At 37.2% G+C, this 20,786-nt stretch overlaps 1 protein-coding gene across 6 annotated transcripts in view; it reads left to right on the top strand.

The window, feature by feature from the left end:
- Positions 1 to 17,265, top strand: part of GRB10 (growth factor receptor bound protein 10) — a 146,725-nt gene extending 129,460 nt beyond the window's left edge. For 3 of the 6 annotated variants that reach the window (XM_086898266.1, XM_086898333.1, XM_086898436.1), the window contains exons 9-18: positions 901 to 975; positions 4,047 to 4,184; positions 4,715 to 4,825; positions 6,052 to 6,150; positions 7,672 to 7,749; positions 8,416 to 8,532; positions 9,406 to 9,472; positions 10,443 to 10,530; positions 13,226 to 13,319; positions 14,137 to 17,265. In XM_086898266.1, the coding sequence (XP_086754392.1) occupies positions 901 to 975; positions 4,047 to 4,184; positions 4,715 to 4,825; positions 6,052 to 6,150; positions 7,672 to 7,749; positions 8,416 to 8,532; positions 9,406 to 9,472; positions 10,443 to 10,530; positions 13,226 to 13,319; positions 14,137 to 14,283 (1,014 nt within the window). In that variant the 3' untranslated portion in view covers positions 14,284 to 17,265. Of the gene's footprint in view, positions 1 to 900; positions 976 to 4,046; positions 4,185 to 4,714; positions 4,826 to 6,051; positions 6,151 to 7,671; positions 7,750 to 8,415; positions 8,533 to 9,405; positions 9,529 to 10,442; positions 10,531 to 13,225; positions 13,320 to 14,136 lie in introns of all 6 variants that reach the window. The other 3 variants (XR_015289524.1, XR_015289517.1, XR_015289462.1) reach the window with 2 other exon arrangements.
- The last annotated feature ends 3,521 nt before the right edge of the window (positions 17,266 to 20,786 follow it).

The raw sequence follows: 20,786 nt of genomic DNA on the forward strand, positions 1-20,786 counted from the left end.
ATTAGTTTCATGTGGTATATTTTAATTAATAACAGAACATGGGAGTAAAACCCAGAATGCTTGGCATTCAGTCCCAGGCTCCTGCAATCCCAGAATAAATCATTCTTGTGGTGTAAGAATGTGAAGGCTCCCTATCCGTTGCATTAGCTGTTGCCATATGGCACTGTTTCTACTCAAGAGATGCTGGTAAATGCTAGCTTTCATAACTCATTGTGCAGCTTACCTGGCAAAAGGGTGATTCCTCTTCAGCCCTTCTCTTTATGCCCTAAAGACTGAAATTTATATTGCCTGAAGAGTGACAAATGTTCTAAACTGGAAATGTTTTTGTTGTGATTCATCTTGCTATAATCAGTCATTGCTTTATTCCAGGCATTTCTGTATGTCTCCATGCTTCAAAAAATGTTTAAAAACTTCAAGATTGATTTCATGTCATTTCTGTGTATAGTAAATTCAGTGTACCAAATTACAAAGGAATTTTAAAACATAGCAGATAAAAGGGGAATTGGAGGAATAAATCTGAAGTCACGTCATTTGTGCAATAAGCAAGGAGTCACTGCATACTCAGCTTGCAGGACCATTCATCCTTTCCTTCCCAAGAAAGTAGAGGCTGTTAGAGATCCCCAAAAGTCCTCAGCAGAAGAAAAAGTGAGAAGAAAATGCACTTAGGAAATGCTGCATATCGGATATTTTAAAAACTCACAATCTGTCTGCATGGGCATCTGGTGAGCAGAAGGAAGGGAAGAACTGCACTTGAAAAGCCCTAGTATTACTTTCTGTGTCAGGGGATCTCCAAATTGATTTAATAGTTCCAAAAAATTAATGTCTGGAAGAAAATGTCACTAGTTTTCTGTAAGTGTTTAAATATAATGAGACTTCCAATTGTCTTCTTTTTGCGCCTAGAATTTCTTTCCAGAACAAATGGTTGCCTGGTGCCAGCAAACAAATGGCAGTATCCCACAGTCACAACTTTTGCAGGTACTGTAAATTATCTGTATGGATAAAGGAAGTTTTGGAGCTGGAGGGGGAGGGGTTGAGAGGAAGGAAGAGAAAACATCTAGATAATAGTCAGTCAGAGAAAGACAAGTATAGTGAATTAGCATATGGAGCTAATGTTGTAAATACCTGACAAAGATCTTACCCAGTGACATTGAAGTGTAAATTGTAAACACAAAGCATTCATAGCTACAGTCATACATATTTGTTCCATTAATAACATACTCTGTGGGTATCTGGTTTAGCCACCTAATGCTACTAGCAAACAGTCTTAGCAGTTATATTTCTAGAATATAACTAGACTATAAGCAAATATACCTTTTATAAAAGGCAGGACTGAAGTACTCTTCTGTATTCCACACAGCACAGTGTAGTACACAGAAAGTGTAAAAATGGAAGTGGATATTAGAAGATGAGTTTGAGATGATAAGAAGTTTTGCTTTTGCTTTTTGTGTCCCATGTTTGTGCCTGGCAAAAATTAACAATAAGGACCGACTTCCCCATGCAGCCAACTAGCTGCTCTTTTGTATAGAAAAATAATGCCCTAAGAAGTAAGTGCAAGTAGAAATATGTACAAAGTAGTATTTACAAAGTAATCCCATTTAAAGCTCCCCAGGTTAAATTGGAAGGGGTGTGTTCCTTATGTGTATGTGTTGGTAGAGTTGTGCAATCTGTGTGGTGGTAGCATGTGCGCTGCATTTATGCTGAAGTTTTGTGTCACTCTACAGTTTCTTGCTTGCTCTTTAAAGGAGCTTTGGTGGTGGCATAGTTGGTTGTTCTTCAAGGATGGTGCTGGAGGGTGGGCTACCTCTCTGACCAGTAACTGATTCACTTAAATCTCTCAATTTGAGCACTCCAATCTAAGTCCCGTAGTCTAAATCCTTTTCACTTTACTTGTTTTCTCAACCTGTGAACATTCAACTCCAGAGCCAGATTAAAACACAGTTTGTTAAAGAAGTGCTGTACTAAGAACATTACAACCATGATGCCTGGAAGACAGTGTCATGAATAGCAGGCAAATTATAAATCAAAAGTACAAATATATGAAGAATATAAACTACAAGTAAATTATTTTAGCTTGATTTCTGTCATTTTGCATGTTTGCAAATATGCACTGACTCTCTGAAGACAAGCTTCCACTAACTTCTGATCTAGTGCACACATTTTATGTCATAACCATACCAAAGTCAATTAAATTCTGGTTCCAGATTCACTGAGAAGAATTTTAAACATTAGCATCCATTTACAGCTGGGAAATAAGCAAACAAAATAAATCAAGCCAATTTCTGGAATTTTAAATGAAAGTCATGGGCAGTGAGGTTGTAATCAGAAACCAAAACTGGTGTGGACTGGCATTGCCACAGGCTGGTAGGAATAGAGGTCTTCACACCTTGGACCCTTCTTCCTGTGGTATAAGTGGAGAATTGAATTTGCTTAATTTAATACAAGCAGTAAGACTCCCCAAAAGAGCAAGATGTTCTTAAAGATTGAAAAGTTTTTAGGGTAACTCAAGTGGTAGCAAAAGGAAAACCATACAGCCTCATGAGTTATGAGTTTGCTTTGGGGAAGAATCAGAAAGATACAGTCCTGGAGAAGCATAAGTCATGGGGGTTAACAACACAAGAGTGTGGCGGGAAAAAGGGTGAGCATGTTCCCTCTAGTTCATTGTTTATCCATAAAAAACCTGTGTTCATTAAAATTTTTATTAAGTACTTCTTTTTTGTAAAAAACAAAACTTTTTTTCAGAATTTCAATGGCAGTTGTAATTTACTGAAGGTAAGCCTCCTGCAGCCTAGTAGTCGTTAAACATGTTGCATCTGAGGCCACCTTATACACTGAGCACTTCCACTGGTTTTAATTACACACATAATAGGAAAGAATATTAAATATCATCTCATGATATTATGTACTACATTAATAACTAGTATTTTTAGTCATGACAATAGCATTAAAACCAGTGGGATCTGTTTTCCCTAGTCTCAACCTGGCTCAGACATGCAAAAAACCTTGCCACCTTGGTTTACTTTCGTTTTAACTGACTTGACAGAAAGAATCTATTCTCCTTTTGGTCTTTCCCTTTCACAGCTGAGAAGTGGATTCATAGTACATATAGCAAGAAAATTGGTTGTTCTCTCACATTCTATTAGATGAGATGAGGAGGAGAACTGGAGAAAAAAATTAGGGTTTCATGTAAATAAGAACTCTTGACACAGGGCACTGTTTTTGGTTTTGTTTCCTGTGGACATTGTCCACATCAAAACACAGCTTTGAAGAATTGCAGAGACATCTAGGCTAACCAAGTTTATGCATTTTTCTTCATACTTGTTGAATTTATTAATTTGGCATTTAACTTTAGATCAAGCCCTCTGTCATTTAAAAACCTGTCCTGTTGTAATAAGGGAACAATCCATCAGATCTACCATAATTAATTCTTCCTTCCTGTGATATATCACAAATCAAATTATTTTGTATGTGGTTCCTTTTGTCAAGAACTTAAATGCTTCTCAATCCTGGTACAATTGCTGCCACTTACTGTATTGCTTTACATTTCATTTTCAGTTAAATACTCTGTTGTCTGGTATACCTCTTGTCTTGGGATAGCTTTAAATCCTGAAATAGCCTCTTCCCTTTCAAAAACTCTAGGATAAAGGTGGAGATTTTGGCCAATGTTTCGAAGTTAGACAATTTGCCAAAATTGCTGTGACATGATACTATTTTAAGAATTGATAAGCTTACTTTCTCTTCAGGCAAGGTGCAAGACAAATGGGGATACAGAGAAGCAATAGCTTTTTTTGAGATTTAAGTCTTGATGCAGAGAATAGGAGGATGTCAGTTGCTGGAGGAGGTGGCCAGGTAGACGCAATGGAGAAACAGGAATATATGTTTTGATCATAAATCAGATTAAACATCTAGGTCAGTTTAAGCGTAGTGTGAAGCTGCACCTCCAGTCAGCAAAGTGATTTGCCATTTTCTTTTCCATTCTGCAAATACAGTGACAGTTTTATAATTCATCCATAGGATACAATGTTCATCTACATTTTCCTCTCCAACAGAACTTTTTAAACTCCAGTAGCTGCCCTGAAATTCAAGGTTTCTTGCATGTGAAAGATCTGGGTAGGAAATCATGGAAGAAACTGTTTATGTGTTTGAGGAGATCAGGACTTTATTGTTCTACAAAAGGAACTTCAAAGGTAAGATTGAAAATAAGTTGCACAGTACTAGCATGTGAAAGTATTTTCTGCTTTTACAGTGGGTATTTTTTGCTGGTTTTTAAAAATCTTCACACGGTGTTCCCTTTTTTTGTTCCATAGAAAAAGATAAGTAAGGCATGATCAAATGACAGTCGAGCCCTGAGCTCTCAATGCCTGAACACAGCTGTACAGTTTCATTATATAAAATAAAAGCAAACCAGCCAAGCAATATCATTGTGGTCACTGAAGTTCTGCTAACCTTCAGATTTCTCTGAACCAATGTAATAGGCCAGATCATTTTTAATGTGAGGGGTTTGCATAAGAATTTTATGAGCTTCCTGTACCAAGCACTTTCTGCTAGTAGCCTGGTATTTCAGGGGTGTGTGCCATAGCCACTTGAGGCTGCATAGGAGAGGAGCAGTGTTTGTGCACTGCCCTCTGTTGGAGGCTGGGCTTGAGAGACTGCAGAGCTTGCACAACATTTTCCAAAACCTTTCACTTAGCTCTGCTAAATCATGTTATTTCCCCAGGAGCCAAGACATTTGCAATTGTTGGCTGACCTGGAAGACAGCAATATCTTCTCGTTGATAGCTGGCAAGAAGTTGTACAATGCCCCTGCAGAGTATGGATTTTGTATAAAGGTAAATCTTCTCACCGAGTTCTTCCAAATCCCAGACAGTGTTGATAGCTCAGAGTCACCCCAACCCCCAGCTAAATAGGATTTGTATGTAAAATTCTGCAAGCCTTTTATGTCACAAGGACTTGATCTTTAACATCTTTCATTTGGCAGGCATGTCCTGTGAATCTTGTCATCATTTTATGTGACACTTTTAACACTTTATCTGGTGCTCCTTTGGTTTGGGAAATTTTTGTGCAAGAGCAGCTCAGGGCTGAAGCATGGTGTGCTTGTGAGGTGGCCTTGGTTCACCTCACAGATGAAAGCTTTTTCCAAGTTCTCTAATCAAATAGAAAACTTTCTGTGGGCAGTAAGCACCAAAACGATATAGCAGCAAAGGGTGAAACTCTGATTGGGTGCAATTTTACCGTTATTGTGTGCCAGAGGTTTGCCTTTATTTAAAGAGGAAGACTATCTTGGAAAAATGAATATAAGAATAACCAGTTGCCTTTGAAGATTTTTAAAACTGTTGTGCTGGTAGATCCATTTGGAAAGTATTTCCAAGGTTTGCAAAGTGTAATTTTCTGAGAAGAAAATAAGGCTGGGAGCTGATTTTATGACAGTAGTGAAGTAGTCTCCTACCTAGCAGCCGCTCCAGAACTAGACAACAAGGGCTTGTTTCAAAGAGCCTGGCTGCAGGACAGATCCTGAACTGATGGAACAAAACTTTCAGTTACCCTCAGTTATGGAAACTTTCATCCTTCATTTCAAAATGGGGGTTTATAAAACTTTTCCCAGATTTGAAAATAAAAACCGAAACAAAAACCAACCAAAAAACCACCCCACAAACACTTCAACTAGCAAAACCAACAGAACTAAGTGCCTGGGTCTGGTTCTAGATGGCCTGAGTATCTTGTTCCTATAAACTGCTAGGACTGCAGGTTATTTCAAGCCATAGAATCATAGAATACCCTGAGTTGGAGGGAGCCTACAAGGATCAATGACACCAGCTTCTGAAAGTCAGGAGGCACCAACATTTGATTTTGTTGGACCCAGCTGAGAAAGTGATTTTCTTCAAAGCATGCTCAGCATCTCCCAAGCTTTAAATTCAGTGTGGTGGGAGATTTTTCTGGCTATTTCTTTAGACTAATACTGTACCTGCCTTTACCTTGCTTACAGTGATTCTAAGTTTACAGTGATTTTGGTTTTCTAATGAAAAGTAGTATCTGACTTCCCTCTAATACTTTAAAGCCAAACAGAGTGAGAAATGAAACTAAGGAACTGCGGTTGTTGTGTGCTGAAGACGAACAAAGCAGGATGTGCTGGATGACTGCCTTTCGACTCCTCAAGGTAGCTAATCTTTTCTGCTTTTACAAAGCTACACCTAGAGTTACGTGGCATTTGTTATTTTGTTCATGAGAAATTACCTATATGTTCTTAAATGTCATTTGCTCCAAAACAATATGGATAAGAGCAAAATGCCAAGCAGGCCTGTCCCACCTAAGAGTTTAAGCACGGCACTGAGATCTATTCCTTCCACATATGGAACAAGCACCATTTTGGTTTTGGATCAAAATTTGAGATATGTGAATGAATTAAAAAATCTGCTTATTGAGGTATTTTCAAGTTACCATAAAGCTAAAGAAAATTTAATTAAAATTTCAAGTTATCGTAAAGCTAAATTATCATAAACTAAAGAAAATATTTTTGTAATGGTAAGTGGTTCTCTTTACCAGAATGGAATGCCTTTAGCAATTTTTTTTTCCATTTTTCTGAAGGTTCTATTAGAAGAAGTAACAAAAATTAGTAACCCTATGACTGGGTGAAAGTTACTCATATCTGAGAGCACACAATGACATTTCTTGATAATATGATAAGAGGCTTCACTGCCTTTTGAAACAAAATCGGGATGGAGGAAACTGAGGAGAAAGGGACTATTTTGTCCCCTTTGAAGGAGAGAACTTCCTGATCTTCATAGGAAAATGTGCATAAATTCTGGTTTGGTTCTAAGTCTTTTTCTGAATGTGCTGCTTTGAAAACTGCTGTGTTTTTCTCTCTACCTTTCTATGTCCTATGTACAGAAAAAAAAAATGACTGTTTTTAAGACACACCAAAACATGATTAAAGGTGTACAGTCAGTGAAAATTAAGGCTTTGCCCCAAGGCCATAATCCTTCTTTTTATTCACTATCTCATTTAGCTTTCCCCAGTCCTATATTACCTTGTTTGGAAATTGTATAAACTGTTTCAGTTAGAACATTCAGTAAGCAATGTTGCTCTACTTCAGCACTGTGCCCCTAGGGAAGGCACTGAGGAGGTTTTTACCTACCATCCTAACTACTAGTGTTACTAAAATTCATCATGTTCAACCAAGGGCTTGATTGGAATTCAATCACCTTAATTTTTTAAGGATGAGAAAAGTACCAACTGATAGTGAAATTTATTGAAAGAGCTAGTGAATCAGAAAGGTTCTTATTTTTTATCATTATGAAAGCTGAGTTTGAATGTTTTGTGTAGAATTTTTTTAAGTTCTAGAGGGTAAAAAGAAGAGAATTAATATGTGTGTTCTGATCTCGACTGAAAGCTTGTGTTCTACAAGGAAAACATGGTGGTAGCTGAGAGTGGAAAAAACCTGTGTATATCACTTTTAAAAAGCTTTTATTTTTTAATAAAACTTTTTGTGCATATTTACTCTTTGATTGCCACCTGCCAATCACTATTACTCAATGCAAATGGCTTTGGGAGAGCTTCTGATAAAGAAAATAAGAAACTGGTGGCACTTGCATCAGTGTAAGTGGTATTATGAAATCACTACAATTTGTTTCCTAGGGCATACATTTGAATAATAATGTTCTTGTGTTTCTGTTGGCAGTATGGAATGCTACTGTATCAGAATTATAGAATTCCCCAGCAGCGAAAAGCCATGCTTCCACACTTTTCCACTCCAGTAGTAAGTGATGAACTTTACCTCACTGATGTATGATGTTGGAAATGATACATACATTTGCTTTTGCATTTTAAAAGTGGAAATTTTTTTGCTAAGAAATGTAAATTCAGCATTGTGTAGCAAATTGATGTAAAGTTCATGTTTTGCATGAGTACAGTTTCCATGGTTGGTTCTCCATTATCTTAGGCTTACATGATCCACATGATTGAAGAATCTTGGCTACGTCACGCTCTTTGAGATGTACGGCTCAGAGACATCTGGCTGTCTCTGCAGAAGCCAGCTTAGGTCTGGCAAAACTGACACGTAGCTTTCCTAAAATATGTTGGGCCAAGAGCTGACTGTTAACTACCTAAAAGGGAAGAGCCTGTATTTGCATCCCAACTGGCCCTGAAAATGACTGGAATGTAGTAATAGGGCAAGTGGACAACTTGAGCAAATAGATTTTATTCTGAGCCTTTGAATCTTCTCCCTCCCCTGTGGTCAAAAAAGAAAAGCCATCTATTTTTGTGTCTGTGAAACTTTTGAAAGGGGAAAAAAATAAGATGTATTTTCTGTGTTGTTGAAGGAGGACTTTGGACAGTCTTCTGAAACCAAAACAGTTTGAAATGAAACTATCAAGCTGGTTTTTCCTTTCCCTGTTTTTTGAAACAAGTGAAAATTCCTTTTCAGAGAAGTGTATCTGAAAACTCACTAGTAGCAATGGATTTTTCGGGGCAAATAGGAAGAGTTATTGAAAATCCTGCTGAAGCCCAGAGTGCTGCCTTGGAAGAAGGACATGCTTGGAGGGTAGCTATCTTCTCTTCTTTTCTATTTTTGCAATCAGTAAGTGTCTATTGAGAGCCAAAACACAGAGTGTGCTATGATTTTAGTGCAGTGCTGGTCACAGTATAGCTTAGCTCCGACCTGAAGCAATCACGCTGCAAGCATGCAGATCTGAAAGTCAATATCCATCTTTAGCAAAACTGTCACATTCACAACAACCTTCTACCACTGCTTCTCTGTCCCCCTAGTGTCCAGAGGAAAGTTGAGGGGGAAAGCAGACCCACCAGAACTTTACTGCCAGTTTGCAAAACCAGTCTCTGAGGAGGAATATGTCAAATTAAATGCTTCCCCACATGGAAGAGGCTGGGGCTCTGACTAATGGCTTGCTCCCAGTAAGTTTAATTGCAGAATATACAAGAGGCAGGACCTCTTGCAATGAAAACTGATGTAACTTGTTTATAGTGTCTTGTGGACAGACAGCTGCAGTACAAGTTTTCCCACATGCTCGTCTTTTAGGGAAAAGGAGTCATTACTGAAGCATTAGCTGATGCTTTATGTATGGGAGGGAAATACTGCTTGATTTACTGAGTGCCCGGTGTTTTGCCTGAGCAGAAACATATAAATATTTTCTTTTTTTTTTCTGTCTTTTTTTTTTCTTCTTTTTTTTTTTAAGATACTGAGCTTTCATCATTAACATCTGGCTTGTGTTTTAAGCCAACTGAAATGAGCTGCTGCTTGTAGATTAGCCCCCTTCAAAGTTGCATTTCTTTTTCTCATCCTTGCATTAAATCTGCCCAGCCCCCAGTTTCCTGTAAATTAAATCTATACTGCATGTGCACTAATTCTCTTCTCCTGAGGTGTTAGTGTGGATTTAACGGTAATTCATTTTCTCTATAGAAACGTAGCACAAGAATGAACATCTTGGGTAGCCAAAGTCCACTCCATCCCTCCACACTGAGTACAGGTAAATTCTGATGGTTTGTCACCATAGTATCAGAGGCCTCTGTGGATAAAGAAAAGGTACATTTCATACAGACACAGAGTGCAACCATGTAGTACGAATGCCTTGATGCCAGTAGCTTCTATCTCATTAACATTCCTACCCATATTGACACTGTAGAAGGAACTTGTTTTCCTTTGATGGCCCACTCAAGCTTTTCTTTAGGACTAAATATTTTGAAACTTGTATTTTGTAAAAATAGACACTCTATGAATGTTTCCATTTAAAAGAATCCAGCAGTTAATTTGCCATTTTGGACAAGGAAATTCAATGAGTGATCTTTTAATCTTTAAAGATTAGAAATGAAAGTTTTCAAAACAGAATTTGTTCCATAATAACTGAAAAACATAAAATATGCAAATCGTCAACATTTCTTTGAGACTTTAAATTTATTTAAACAACAGGAAATTACATATTAATATCCTAAACTTCTCTGAGGAAATGCAGCTATTTTCTCTTGCTATTCTGTGAACAGAATTTTAAAATACCATTTGAAAAACAAAACAATAAAAATAAAATTATTGGGGACTAACTTGACTCTTGAAAGCACCATCTAAAGTGCATTTCTTTATTTGAGATTTAGAGGGACTTGTTTCTAACTCATTAGCTTATACATTGAGTTGTAAGTATTGTTAGTACCAGTATGTTTGAGAAGCTATGAGAAGGCAGTATTATAAGAGACTTCTCTTGCTTACCTAACTGTATATCTGCAAATCAGAAAATATATGTAGATAATGCCTCTCTGCTCGGTATATTAAGTAGATGCATTTTTTGATACTGATTCTTTCTTATATAGGTTGATAGAAGATACTTTATATTCTGTAAGAGAACTATACCCACTTTTAAAATGTTTAAATAATTAGCATGTGGAAAAAATTATTGCGTATGTAACTGTTCATAACCATCCTCTCCCTCTTTTTCCTCTCTCCTCCAGTTATTCATAGGACACAGCACTGGTTTCATGGCAGAATCTCTAGAGAAGAATCTCACAGGATTATTAAGCAACAAGGGCTTGTAGATGGGTAGGTATTCTTGTTGCTCAGTGTTTATGATCTGACAGTAAGCTTTATAGACAAGAGCACAACTTCTGCTGTAATGGTTTACAGGTTTGTGAGCACTTCTGAGTAACCTGATTGTCAAGGAGTCCCCTTATAACCTGCCTGGATTCTAAAAAATCAGAGTGTGTGTTTGTATGGATGGATCCTAACTTTTAATTTGAAAAGTATAATTTTAGGAATACACTTAAGTGTCTTTCTTTCTTTCTTTCCAACAGAGGCAGTCAAGTTTTAGAATGTGTTAGGATTTTGATTTCTTGTAATCTCCATTGAGGACATATTTTTCAGGCAAAGCTGTATCTAACCAGTTGCCAACAAATTTATGATGAGCCATCCGTGCTCTTCTGCATGAATCAGAGCAGCTAATGGTGCTTGCTCACTATTTCTGTTCTAGACCAAAGAAATGGAAGTACCTGTTTCAGCCCTCTCTAAAATGTCTGTGGTTGAGATTTAAGTATCTTCTGAGCATCTCTGTTTTCCTTATTTATATGGAGTTATGTTTATTGAAGGGAAGTTGCTTGAACTGCATTCAGCCTTGTTGATTTGTAGGATGGGAAAGGCATGGTTGGCTTTGGTTCACTGTCTTCATTGCTCTCAGGGTTAAGGTAGAAACATCAGTGTTGGCTTTACAGGAGAAAGTGAAGTTCAAACCTATCTTCAGCATTTTCTTATTCAGAAGCAACATTTATTTTTCTGAAGATGAAAATACATTAGGGAAGTAGAAATTGGTCATGCATATATATATATATATATATTCATCAAGAAGTATTTGCTTATTTTTGGGGTGTTTTGTCTTGGCTAAGGCTGGACAGGGGGTTTTAGCTAAGCAGGTCCAACAGAAAAGAAGCTGAAAAAGCAAAGGAACCCTGCTGACTTTCTGAGTTTCTGGTTTTCTCATGTTATAATCCTGGGCTCATTTTGTCTTGTTGCCTTAGGAATCTGGCGGCCCATCCTTCTTGAGGTCTTCATAAATGTGTTCATGTGTTTGATGCTGTGTTAAATTTGTGCCTAATCAGCTTACTCACTGTGGAGTATGAAAATTGGTTAGTTTGGCCATAGTAAGATCCACCAGCAGTGATGAAAGAACTATGTTACCTATGTGCTCTGAGATCTATATGCTCATGATTTTCAGGGTGGAAAACTTGCCTATGTTTATCTGCTTTGTGTGTTCTTGAACAAAGATGGTAGAAAGTTAACAGTCTTCTATTGGTTCATGGAAGAGGCTCAACACTGTATACAAGCCACTGATGCTGCTGTCTTGGATAACTCTGGATGGTCTTGTTGAGGATGCATCTCTTTTGGTAGTCATTGTTTGTGTGGAAGCTGGTTGCTTGCCAGAGGTTGAGTTAACAGTTGCAGCATCAGTTGTGCAGACCTTTGTTTTATGCTACCAGCTTACAATACCATGCATTATCTGAAACAGTAGATGAAAAATAATTGAGAGATACCTGCATGAAATGCAGTAATCACAGGGCAGGTAAGGACTTTCTCCCTCACATGGATCCTAATTTGTAAAGGCTTTCGCCCCTTTTCCACACATCTGGTCTTCCTAGGATTACAATCAAATACCGTGCATGGTTTTTGAGAGTGGCAAAACATGCCTGTCCCTGACTACTAAACTGACTCTGGTTCCGATGGTGCATTTTTGTGGTACTGATATTTCTCAAACAGTTCTGAGGAGCTGCAGGAAATTCTTTTGGGTTCTTAAGACTACAAGCAGTTCTTGCAACTGCACCTCGGAAAAGTGTGTTCCTGGCTTAGTGGTCAGCAGTTAAGAGGCCTGCCCAAGTCCTGTGCTCAGCCATCTCATAAATCCACTAGTGATTAGTGCTATAATCCTTGTGCCAAAGGTATATTCTTGTTTTTTGTGGCATGGAGAGGATCTGCTTCCTTAGTTTATAAATGTCAAGGGGAGGAAACACAGGGTTTCTTATTTAGCTTTATTTCTTCTCTTCCCAGTATGGATGTTAAATAAAGTCCATTTGGTGTAGGACTTCAATTTTGTGGGTTAACTTAAAAGTGACAACTGCGTAGTGTATGATCTTGGTAGCTGTATGCCTAATGTACTTTTTTTTTTCCACTAATGCTGAGGGAAAAATACTGACTGTTGTAGAGGAAAAATCAGTGTGTGTTTTCCCCATCTTGATAATGTGGAAGCTATTTAACTGGTAAATAATTTTAAGAAAATATTGAGCTGTTTCTGTGCAATTACAGTCATTTAGCCTACAGATAATTTTGCTGACACTGGATTTCTATGAACTGATGCAAGATATTGTAGAGTGGGAACAGATTCCCATATATTACTTTCCCATCAACAGAAATTCAGATTTTCTCTACAATTAAATGATAACATTTTCTTCATGAGAGTATATATCATTAATGGAGAGCTGAGTTAGAGGGAACCTTAAAAAAAGACTCATAGGTACATTTTTAGGGGAAGAACTACTATCATATATCTTGTACTTCTTGTTACTTCCTGTTTCTTCATCTGTCAATGTTGCATAGGCATGGTATAATAATGGAAAGCAAATTTCCAGTTACAGGATCACCTCTTAATGCAACAAAAGAGTTTGGCAGTGGCACAAAATTATGTAGTAGTCTTCTTATTTAAGAACAAACAGATAGGGGTATTCAATTTGTTCTTAAAAATGTTTTCTCCTAGATTATTTCTTCTCCGGGACAGCCAAAGCAATCCAAAGGCGTTTGTACTTACATTATGCCATCATCAAAAAATAAAGCATTTTCAAATCTTGCCGGTAAGTAGATTATTTTTGATACTGATAACAAAACTCGAAATTCTAAACCGTGAAGCTTTTGCCAACATCTGAGGAGACCTCTTATTAATTACTGATATAACTAACAATGATTTTTCCATTAGAAAGTATATAAGCAGATACTCTTTAGAATTGTCAACTGTCTGATTAAAATTACTGACTAACACTGCTGGAAAACTAGTGTAAGTCACTACATTACACAAGTCTGTGTAATGCACAGAATTTGTTCTCTGTGACTGTCAGCAACAACAGTGGTTGTTGTCTCCTTTTTCACTTAAGCAAACATAGAATAACTTTTTTTAAAATTTTTTCTTAAAAATTCTGGAGGTTATCCAATAATGTTGAGTTTCAAATAACGTTACACTGAGATGCTGGAAAACAATTTGATTTTTATCTTGATCCAAAAAAGCATGAAAAAATTAAGATTATATAGATCTTTTTATTGTTCCAAACTCTCTCGTGTTGTTTCTGACAATTTTACAAACAGCTAAGAAATCTTTTTGAGGTGTTTTTGTTTTATCTAATGAATGTCAGTGCTGTCTGTACAACTATGAATTACTCTGCCCACAAGTTTTCACTTTCATAAGCAAAATGTTACAAGTTGGATTAAGGTATGTTTTGTCTAGCGCTGTGCATGGTTTCATAAAGAACTACAGGCACTGGGTTGTTTGGACAACCAAGTGCCAACTGAGTGCCCATCATTTATTTATGCCACACCCTGGTGGTACTCTCTAAGTTCTTCTGTGCATGTATCTCTTCATGTGCAGCCTAACTTAAAAACGATGTTCTGTTTTCTTAGTGTGAAGATGATGGACAGGTATTTTTCAGTCTGGATGATGGGAACACCAAATTCAGTGATTTAATCCAGCTTGTTGAATTCTATCAACTAAACAAAGGAGTCTTGCCCTGCAAACTCAAACACCACTGCATCCGAGTGGCCTTATGACCTCAAATTTGACCCTCACTGAAGACTGGATTTGATAGAAGAGTAATTGTAAGAGAACGTTGACACTGGGGAATTAGCAGATTTGTAAGTTGGTTAAAAAAAAAAATAAAATATTATGCACCTTGGGACTCTGAAAGGGATGGATTCGACAGGTGCCAACAGACCAAGATTGCTGGTTTGTCTAACACCTAAGAGTGATTGCTGCTGAGTGTCCCAGCATCCCAAAAACGGGGGGAGGGTCTGTAAAACAATGAGTAAATCTGAAACAAAACTGGAAACTATCTTGGCTGGACCACTTAACAGGAACAAGTGTGAAGAGAAATCTCTGAAAAGAACTCTTGCCCTGGAATAATCTTGACAATTAAGACTAGTGTGTTTACTTTTTGTATTGATCACTTTTTTTGCACTCCTACTTTGTTTCGGATATTGTATGCAGCCTATATTAGGAGCTGATGTGGCTTTTAAAATTCATGCAGGAGTTGGGTATTAATCCGCACCCTAAAATGTATGGAATGCTTCAGCCTAAAAGGATCTAGAAGAAAATCAAGAAGTGCGTGTGTGTGTGTGTGTGTGTGTGTGTGTGCGTGCGCACATATGTCTCAGTACTTCTCTGGAGACCTGAGGTTCAGTAATCTGCAGATGTCTTTGAAGAAGCAATGAGGATACAATTCTAAAAGAACATACCACCAATATACATACTCTTAAAACTGTTGACTTGTAGCATTATGGCTGTAGTATGTTGATGGCGTATTAGTGGCATCCAGTCATGCAGAGACTGTATTAGATTCTATGCACAAATTTTTATTACTGGAGTGGTGGTTTGTTTTTTACAGCCTTTTGACTGTTTTCCTGAGGAAACTTACTGTTACTAAATAGAGTAGGACTGAATGACTACACTTGCATTTGAAACCACCATTTTTTGTGAGAAGATTCTTCTGCAGGTAGTCTTATTATGACAAAAAAAAAATTAAAACAGTGTTTTTAGCTTTATAGCTCCTTAAATTTTCAGACTGTTTCAAAGAGCTCTTTCGATATAGTAAAGCTACAGTGACACAATGCTCTCCTGGGGATAGGGCATAAGAAGAACTGAACCCCTTCTGCTTTTTGTAGGGCCATGAAAGTTTACATGGTGAAAGGAACATGCTGGGAATAGAAACAGATTTGATTGTGAAGTAGCTGCTGGAAATATCATCAATTGAGGTAACTGGTGATCCCTGTGTCATGTGTGCTACTGCACACCGGTACCTGTGGCAGACAAGCATGTATGTTGCTCTGGTGCTGGTTTATCATCAGAACTACTTTATTGTTAATGTTTAAATGAATTATTTCATGTTTACACAATAACTCTTTCTGATGATAAATCAGTATTAAAGTCAGACAAGTCCCACCTTGATCCTGCAGTTGCAACCAACCATTCCTTCAGCAACTGTCTGAACTGAAGCAACTTCTCAGTGCTTGGTGCTGTTAGCCACAGTGAGAAGTATTCCACCCTGGGAACTTGCAGAGTGTAGTGCAGAACAGAGCATTTGTAAAATGGTAAATTATTTACACAGGCTAGTTAATCCTTAATATTTGCCACTGAGTTTGAAATCCTAGCCATCTGAAAGGGTAAAAAAGGAAAACCAATCCTACTAGTCTTCACGTAGTGTTAAGAATAGCTTAAGACAAACCATAACCTGCCTGAGTCGTCCATATCAGCTTAAACTATGTCAATGGTATAGAAACACTGTATTTTAGTTTACAGAACACATTTAGTATTTTTTTCCATTTAATGTCTAGATACTAAAAATGAAGAAACTTGATTTTTAGTAGTAGCCTTTTTTGTTTCGTTTTGTTTTGCTTTTTTTAATTGTACATAGTGAAATGAGTGTTCCTGCTTTTTTGACAATGTATTTTAAAACCTTGAAATTAAGCTAACTTAAGTCTGACTTCACTTTGCATGCTTCTATTTGGCCCCTATTAGGAGAAAAAAGATACTTGTATTGACTACATTACCAGTTTAATAACACCATTTATGCTGTAGTTTTAAGTTTTTCTGTTTACATAGCTTAGTGACAACCATGCATTTTTCCCAGTAGGTGGATAGTATTTGCAGTGTTTCATATTTATAAAAAAAACCAACAACTTTGCATCTTATTTAAATTGAGAATAAAAGTTTGACTATGAACCATGATTTTTGTATGTAGATGGTTGACTTAGTATTTTGTACTCTTCCCAGCTAAAGTGAGCTGTTTTGAGAAAGTGACCACCTTCAAAGTGGCAACAATCTTACTTAAGCAGATCACTGCTTTGTCTTCTTTCTGCTGGAAAACAGTCAATGCCACCTTAGTTTTCCAACAGATTCAGCTGGCTGCCAGCTCAGAATACCAAGGACTGAAGGACATTTGACTCTTATTTTTGTATTTAAATGACATGAATGTAAAGGGGATGCTCAGGGTTGTTTTGGAGCCTGTTGAATTTTTATCTTTTTGCCTGTGATTTTATTTTCTAAATAAATATTTCATGTAGCAATCTTGAATATGTTTAGAAGGAAAATGCCAAACCATTTTGGTAATGAGGTAACTAGTTAAGTTATGTTACGATAGGTGTTAAAGTACAAAAAACTTTTTATTTGTTAATTAATCTTGAAGAAACACGTGCCTCAGTTTAGATGTTTTGTCTTATCTTTTCTGCACTAAATACCTGACAGTTTGACCAATCAATGCACCTTTCCAGTGGCAAGACTTGCTTATCATAAATTATATTGTCACAATGCAAGATTTAGTGACTGTAAAATGGAATAAAGTTTAAAGTTTCAGGGAATGCAAAAGGTATTAACTTAAGAGACAAAACCTTTATTCAATATGCTTTGCTTCATACTGTAAATAGCTTTTTGGCTTGTGAACCTAATTGTAATCTTTCAGGTATTTTTGTACAAATAAGGGACTGATATTCTGTTTCTTGTAATTAGAAATAAACGTTAATACAATGCTATTCATTTTATATTGGAATGAATGTCATCCTTTGGATATATCAGCATACTGTGTATCTCCTGCCTTAATTCAGGTTAATTGGGTAGGTCATATTAAATAGCTTTAAGAAGGGTGAAGAGGAAAACGCAATCCCCAATACACCTTTATTCTGGTTGTTCTATCTTTAAGATTCCTGTTAGGATAAACTGCATTTTATTTAGAAAAGAACTTGTTCACTCCTTTTGTTTGACAAAAAATACTGGGGATATTCTGCTATGATATTTACAGTATTCATGTGGGAAGGCTGCTAGAATCATATCAGAATAACATACTATGACCAACTTTCAGGTCATAAAGTTACAACTCATTGAAAATGCACATTCTGCATAAAACACTTTATTGGCCTGATAGCTGTTGGATCAGAAAACTTTGCAATAGTACTTCCAGAAAGCAGTTATTTATCCCTTTAATCCTTGTATTTGGGTGGAAAAGCACCATCTGCACAAAATACATCTTTATTTAAAAAATCCAAGGGGGTGGAGGAGTGGGGTGGAGGGATTGGTGGTTCTTCCGGCAGATAGAAAAATAGAAGGTTGGGAATATTTCACTTTTATTTTTTTTTACACGATCCTTTCCTGTTTCCAAATTGTTAATTCATAGAAGCCATCAGATGCATTCCACTTCAAAACTCCATTACACTCTGGCTTCTGCATGCTATGTCTCCATGTGACATCTCCATATTGCACTACAGGATGAGTTAATTAATATGTTAGCATGATGAAATTAATTCATCAGCACATAGAGGCAAAATACTTCCTTTGGATTTTGATATTTCTCAAGTTTTTTCTGTCTGGGCATGCATGTTAAAGTGCCTAGAATTCACTATCCTGCATATAGTAACTTACTATTTTCATTAAGTTAACAAAGGAGACTGCTTGCTTAAAGAAAATGTTTTAGGATGCCTGTTTCCTGCTTGCCTAGAGGAGACATACTAACATTGAAACTGACTCTCACTACAATCATTAAAAGTCACAGACAATAATTCTACACAAACCTGTAAAAACAAAATAAAAATAAAAATCAACACCAAAACTCCACCTTGCTTTATTGTATATACTGCATTTGGAACAGACAAGAAGATGGCATTAAAAAAAAGCAACATGGTAAGAAGATCTCAGCCCCGTGGCAAAGTAGTGATGTCATCATGTTTGTCCAAAATGCTCACCTCTGTGCGAGATGCAAAATGATACCTGTGAAATCTGGCCCTTGGCATTAGCAGTGGGTACTTGAGCTATCAGAACATCATCAGTACAAAATTAGTCTGCATCAGAAGTGGGTTTGTGGTACAGATTTTAATTACTTGCCTGATAGGTTTGTGCTTCTTTTACATTAGTTGCAGAACAACAGACATGATCAGACATCTGATCCCACATAAAACATTCTAGCATGAAGTTCAACAGGCAAAACAGCTTAAATGCATTTGGGCCTATAAGTGAATTCCTATCAGACTCACATTTTACAGCATATGGCTGCAGGACTTCCATCATGATACAAAGAACCCTTAAATTAGGATTACTTTAACACTAAATTGTTGCTTCAGCCTGCACCTGCAAAACCAGATGAGTAAAACATCACCAGATGAGCCATTTCCCTTCAAGTTGAACTTTAGATGAGTTTTGGTCTTCGTTATTGCTAATTTAGTAATGCTTTAATCTCATTTGTCAATGTCCAGTCTGTAGACTGCTTTGTGCCTCATACATTGTTTTTCTGACATCTTCAGTAACAATGTCAGCAGATGGAGAAAAAAGATACCTTCCTCTGAAATATGCATGCTGCCTTCATTTGGGTTGCTTCTGCATCGTAAATCTTAAGTCTTCCTTAACCTGAAGCATGATTTAATTAGTATTTGAAAATCCAACAATCACAACTATGTCCAAAACCTGTATGATTTTCATTAGCTATTGTGATTAGGCACATCTGAGACTTGAAAATTAATTAGTGTAACACACATTGCAAACCTTTAGCCCAAAGACAATTCTGGTCTAATTGCTCATTTTGCACAGATACCAGCAGACGTTTTAGAAAGAAACACAGGTTCATACAAGACACTAAGCTGTGATTAACAGTCTTACAACACTTGTTAGTTGCCCAGGTTTGTTACTCTTTTCTGTAATCAGGTGTTTTTCATCCCTTGGCTGCAAGATTCTGGTGCCACAGTTGGGGAATAGGAAGGTGCAATTACAAACAGCTGCCGGCCCTGAGCAAAAATACAGACTCGTTTATTAGCCCTGAAGCTCAGCTTGGCTGTGCTTAGAGCTACAACTCCTTAGAAGAGATACAGGGAGGGAAGTAGAAGTGAGTAAATTACTCTTGGGCACTGTTTTCCAAGGGATGGTTTGGGTGTGACTAAGAACACAGTGAAGACAGTGCTGTGATGCCCTGAGTGCTGCCCACCACTCCCTAAGAGTCAGCTTCCCCACCTCGTCCCTTAAACTTGTGAAGACACTTCTACATAAAGATTCCCATTGTATTTGCCCTTTTGAAACACATTCTCCAGAGGTGTTAGGACTGGAATCTTGCATTACCAAGGAGAGAAACAGGAGTGGATTTGGTGTTCTCTACAACCTGCCCATTCTCCAAAAAAGCTTGTTCAACTGCTGTTAGAAGAAAAGGAAGGTGAGAGTATGGTTGTATGGTTTCAACAAGAACAATGATGGTTAAAGCAAATGGCTAAGCACAGTCCTGAATGTGTACAATATCATTGCTCCACAAAGAATCCTAGGCACATCCTATTTTTAAATAATTGAATTATTTAGACCTTTTCATTATTTGATTCCCTCCATAATACTTTGCTATTGAATTTGTGCACAATAATAATGTGCTCTGTGTGACTTAAAACCCCTGCTTTTCAGGCTGCTGTAGCACTCTCAGAATCAAAAACAAACACAGAAACGAGGCAAGCTGTGAGGATTGCAGCTTCCTGAAAAGTAACTCCACAACACATCTAGTTATGAAAGAATGTAAATTGGTAATTATAGAATTGGTGGATAGAATACTTACTTGTTTGTTGTTTTTTTTTTCACTAGACAATAAGGTTTGTGAAAACAGCTGGCTAAACAAGGGTGAAAGTCATTGAAACCTTACAAAGTTTGCTTCACAATACTTAAAATCAATCGCTGGAACAAGCATTTGACCTGGTCTAGAAAACAGAGTGCTTCAGAGAAGCACATGTACCTGAGAAGGGATTGCATCCTCTCTCCCTAAAAGTTAAGAGAGCAGGACCTCCAATGACAGCAGAAAAAGAGACTTAGGATGCAGTGGAAATGGAAGACGAAACATGAGGGTCAGAGGAACAATCTAATATATAATAAAACAGTTCAGTGAGCTAGTATAATAGATTTATAGATAGACATAGGCAACTGAGCAGAAACAAAACCCTTGATTATTTTTTTCTGATCTGTAAGTCACCTGAAGTATGCAGAGGACCAGTACAGGAAAACCAGATGTATTTCTCCATAGACTGCTAATATAATCTCTTGCATTGACTACCAC

This window comes from Cyanistes caeruleus, chromosome 1, assembly GCF_971803275.1.
Source record: "Cyanistes caeruleus chromosome 1, bCyaCae1.hap1.1, whole genome shotgun sequence".
Taxonomy (NCBI): domain Eukaryota; kingdom Metazoa; phylum Chordata; class Aves; order Passeriformes; family Paridae; genus Cyanistes; species Cyanistes caeruleus.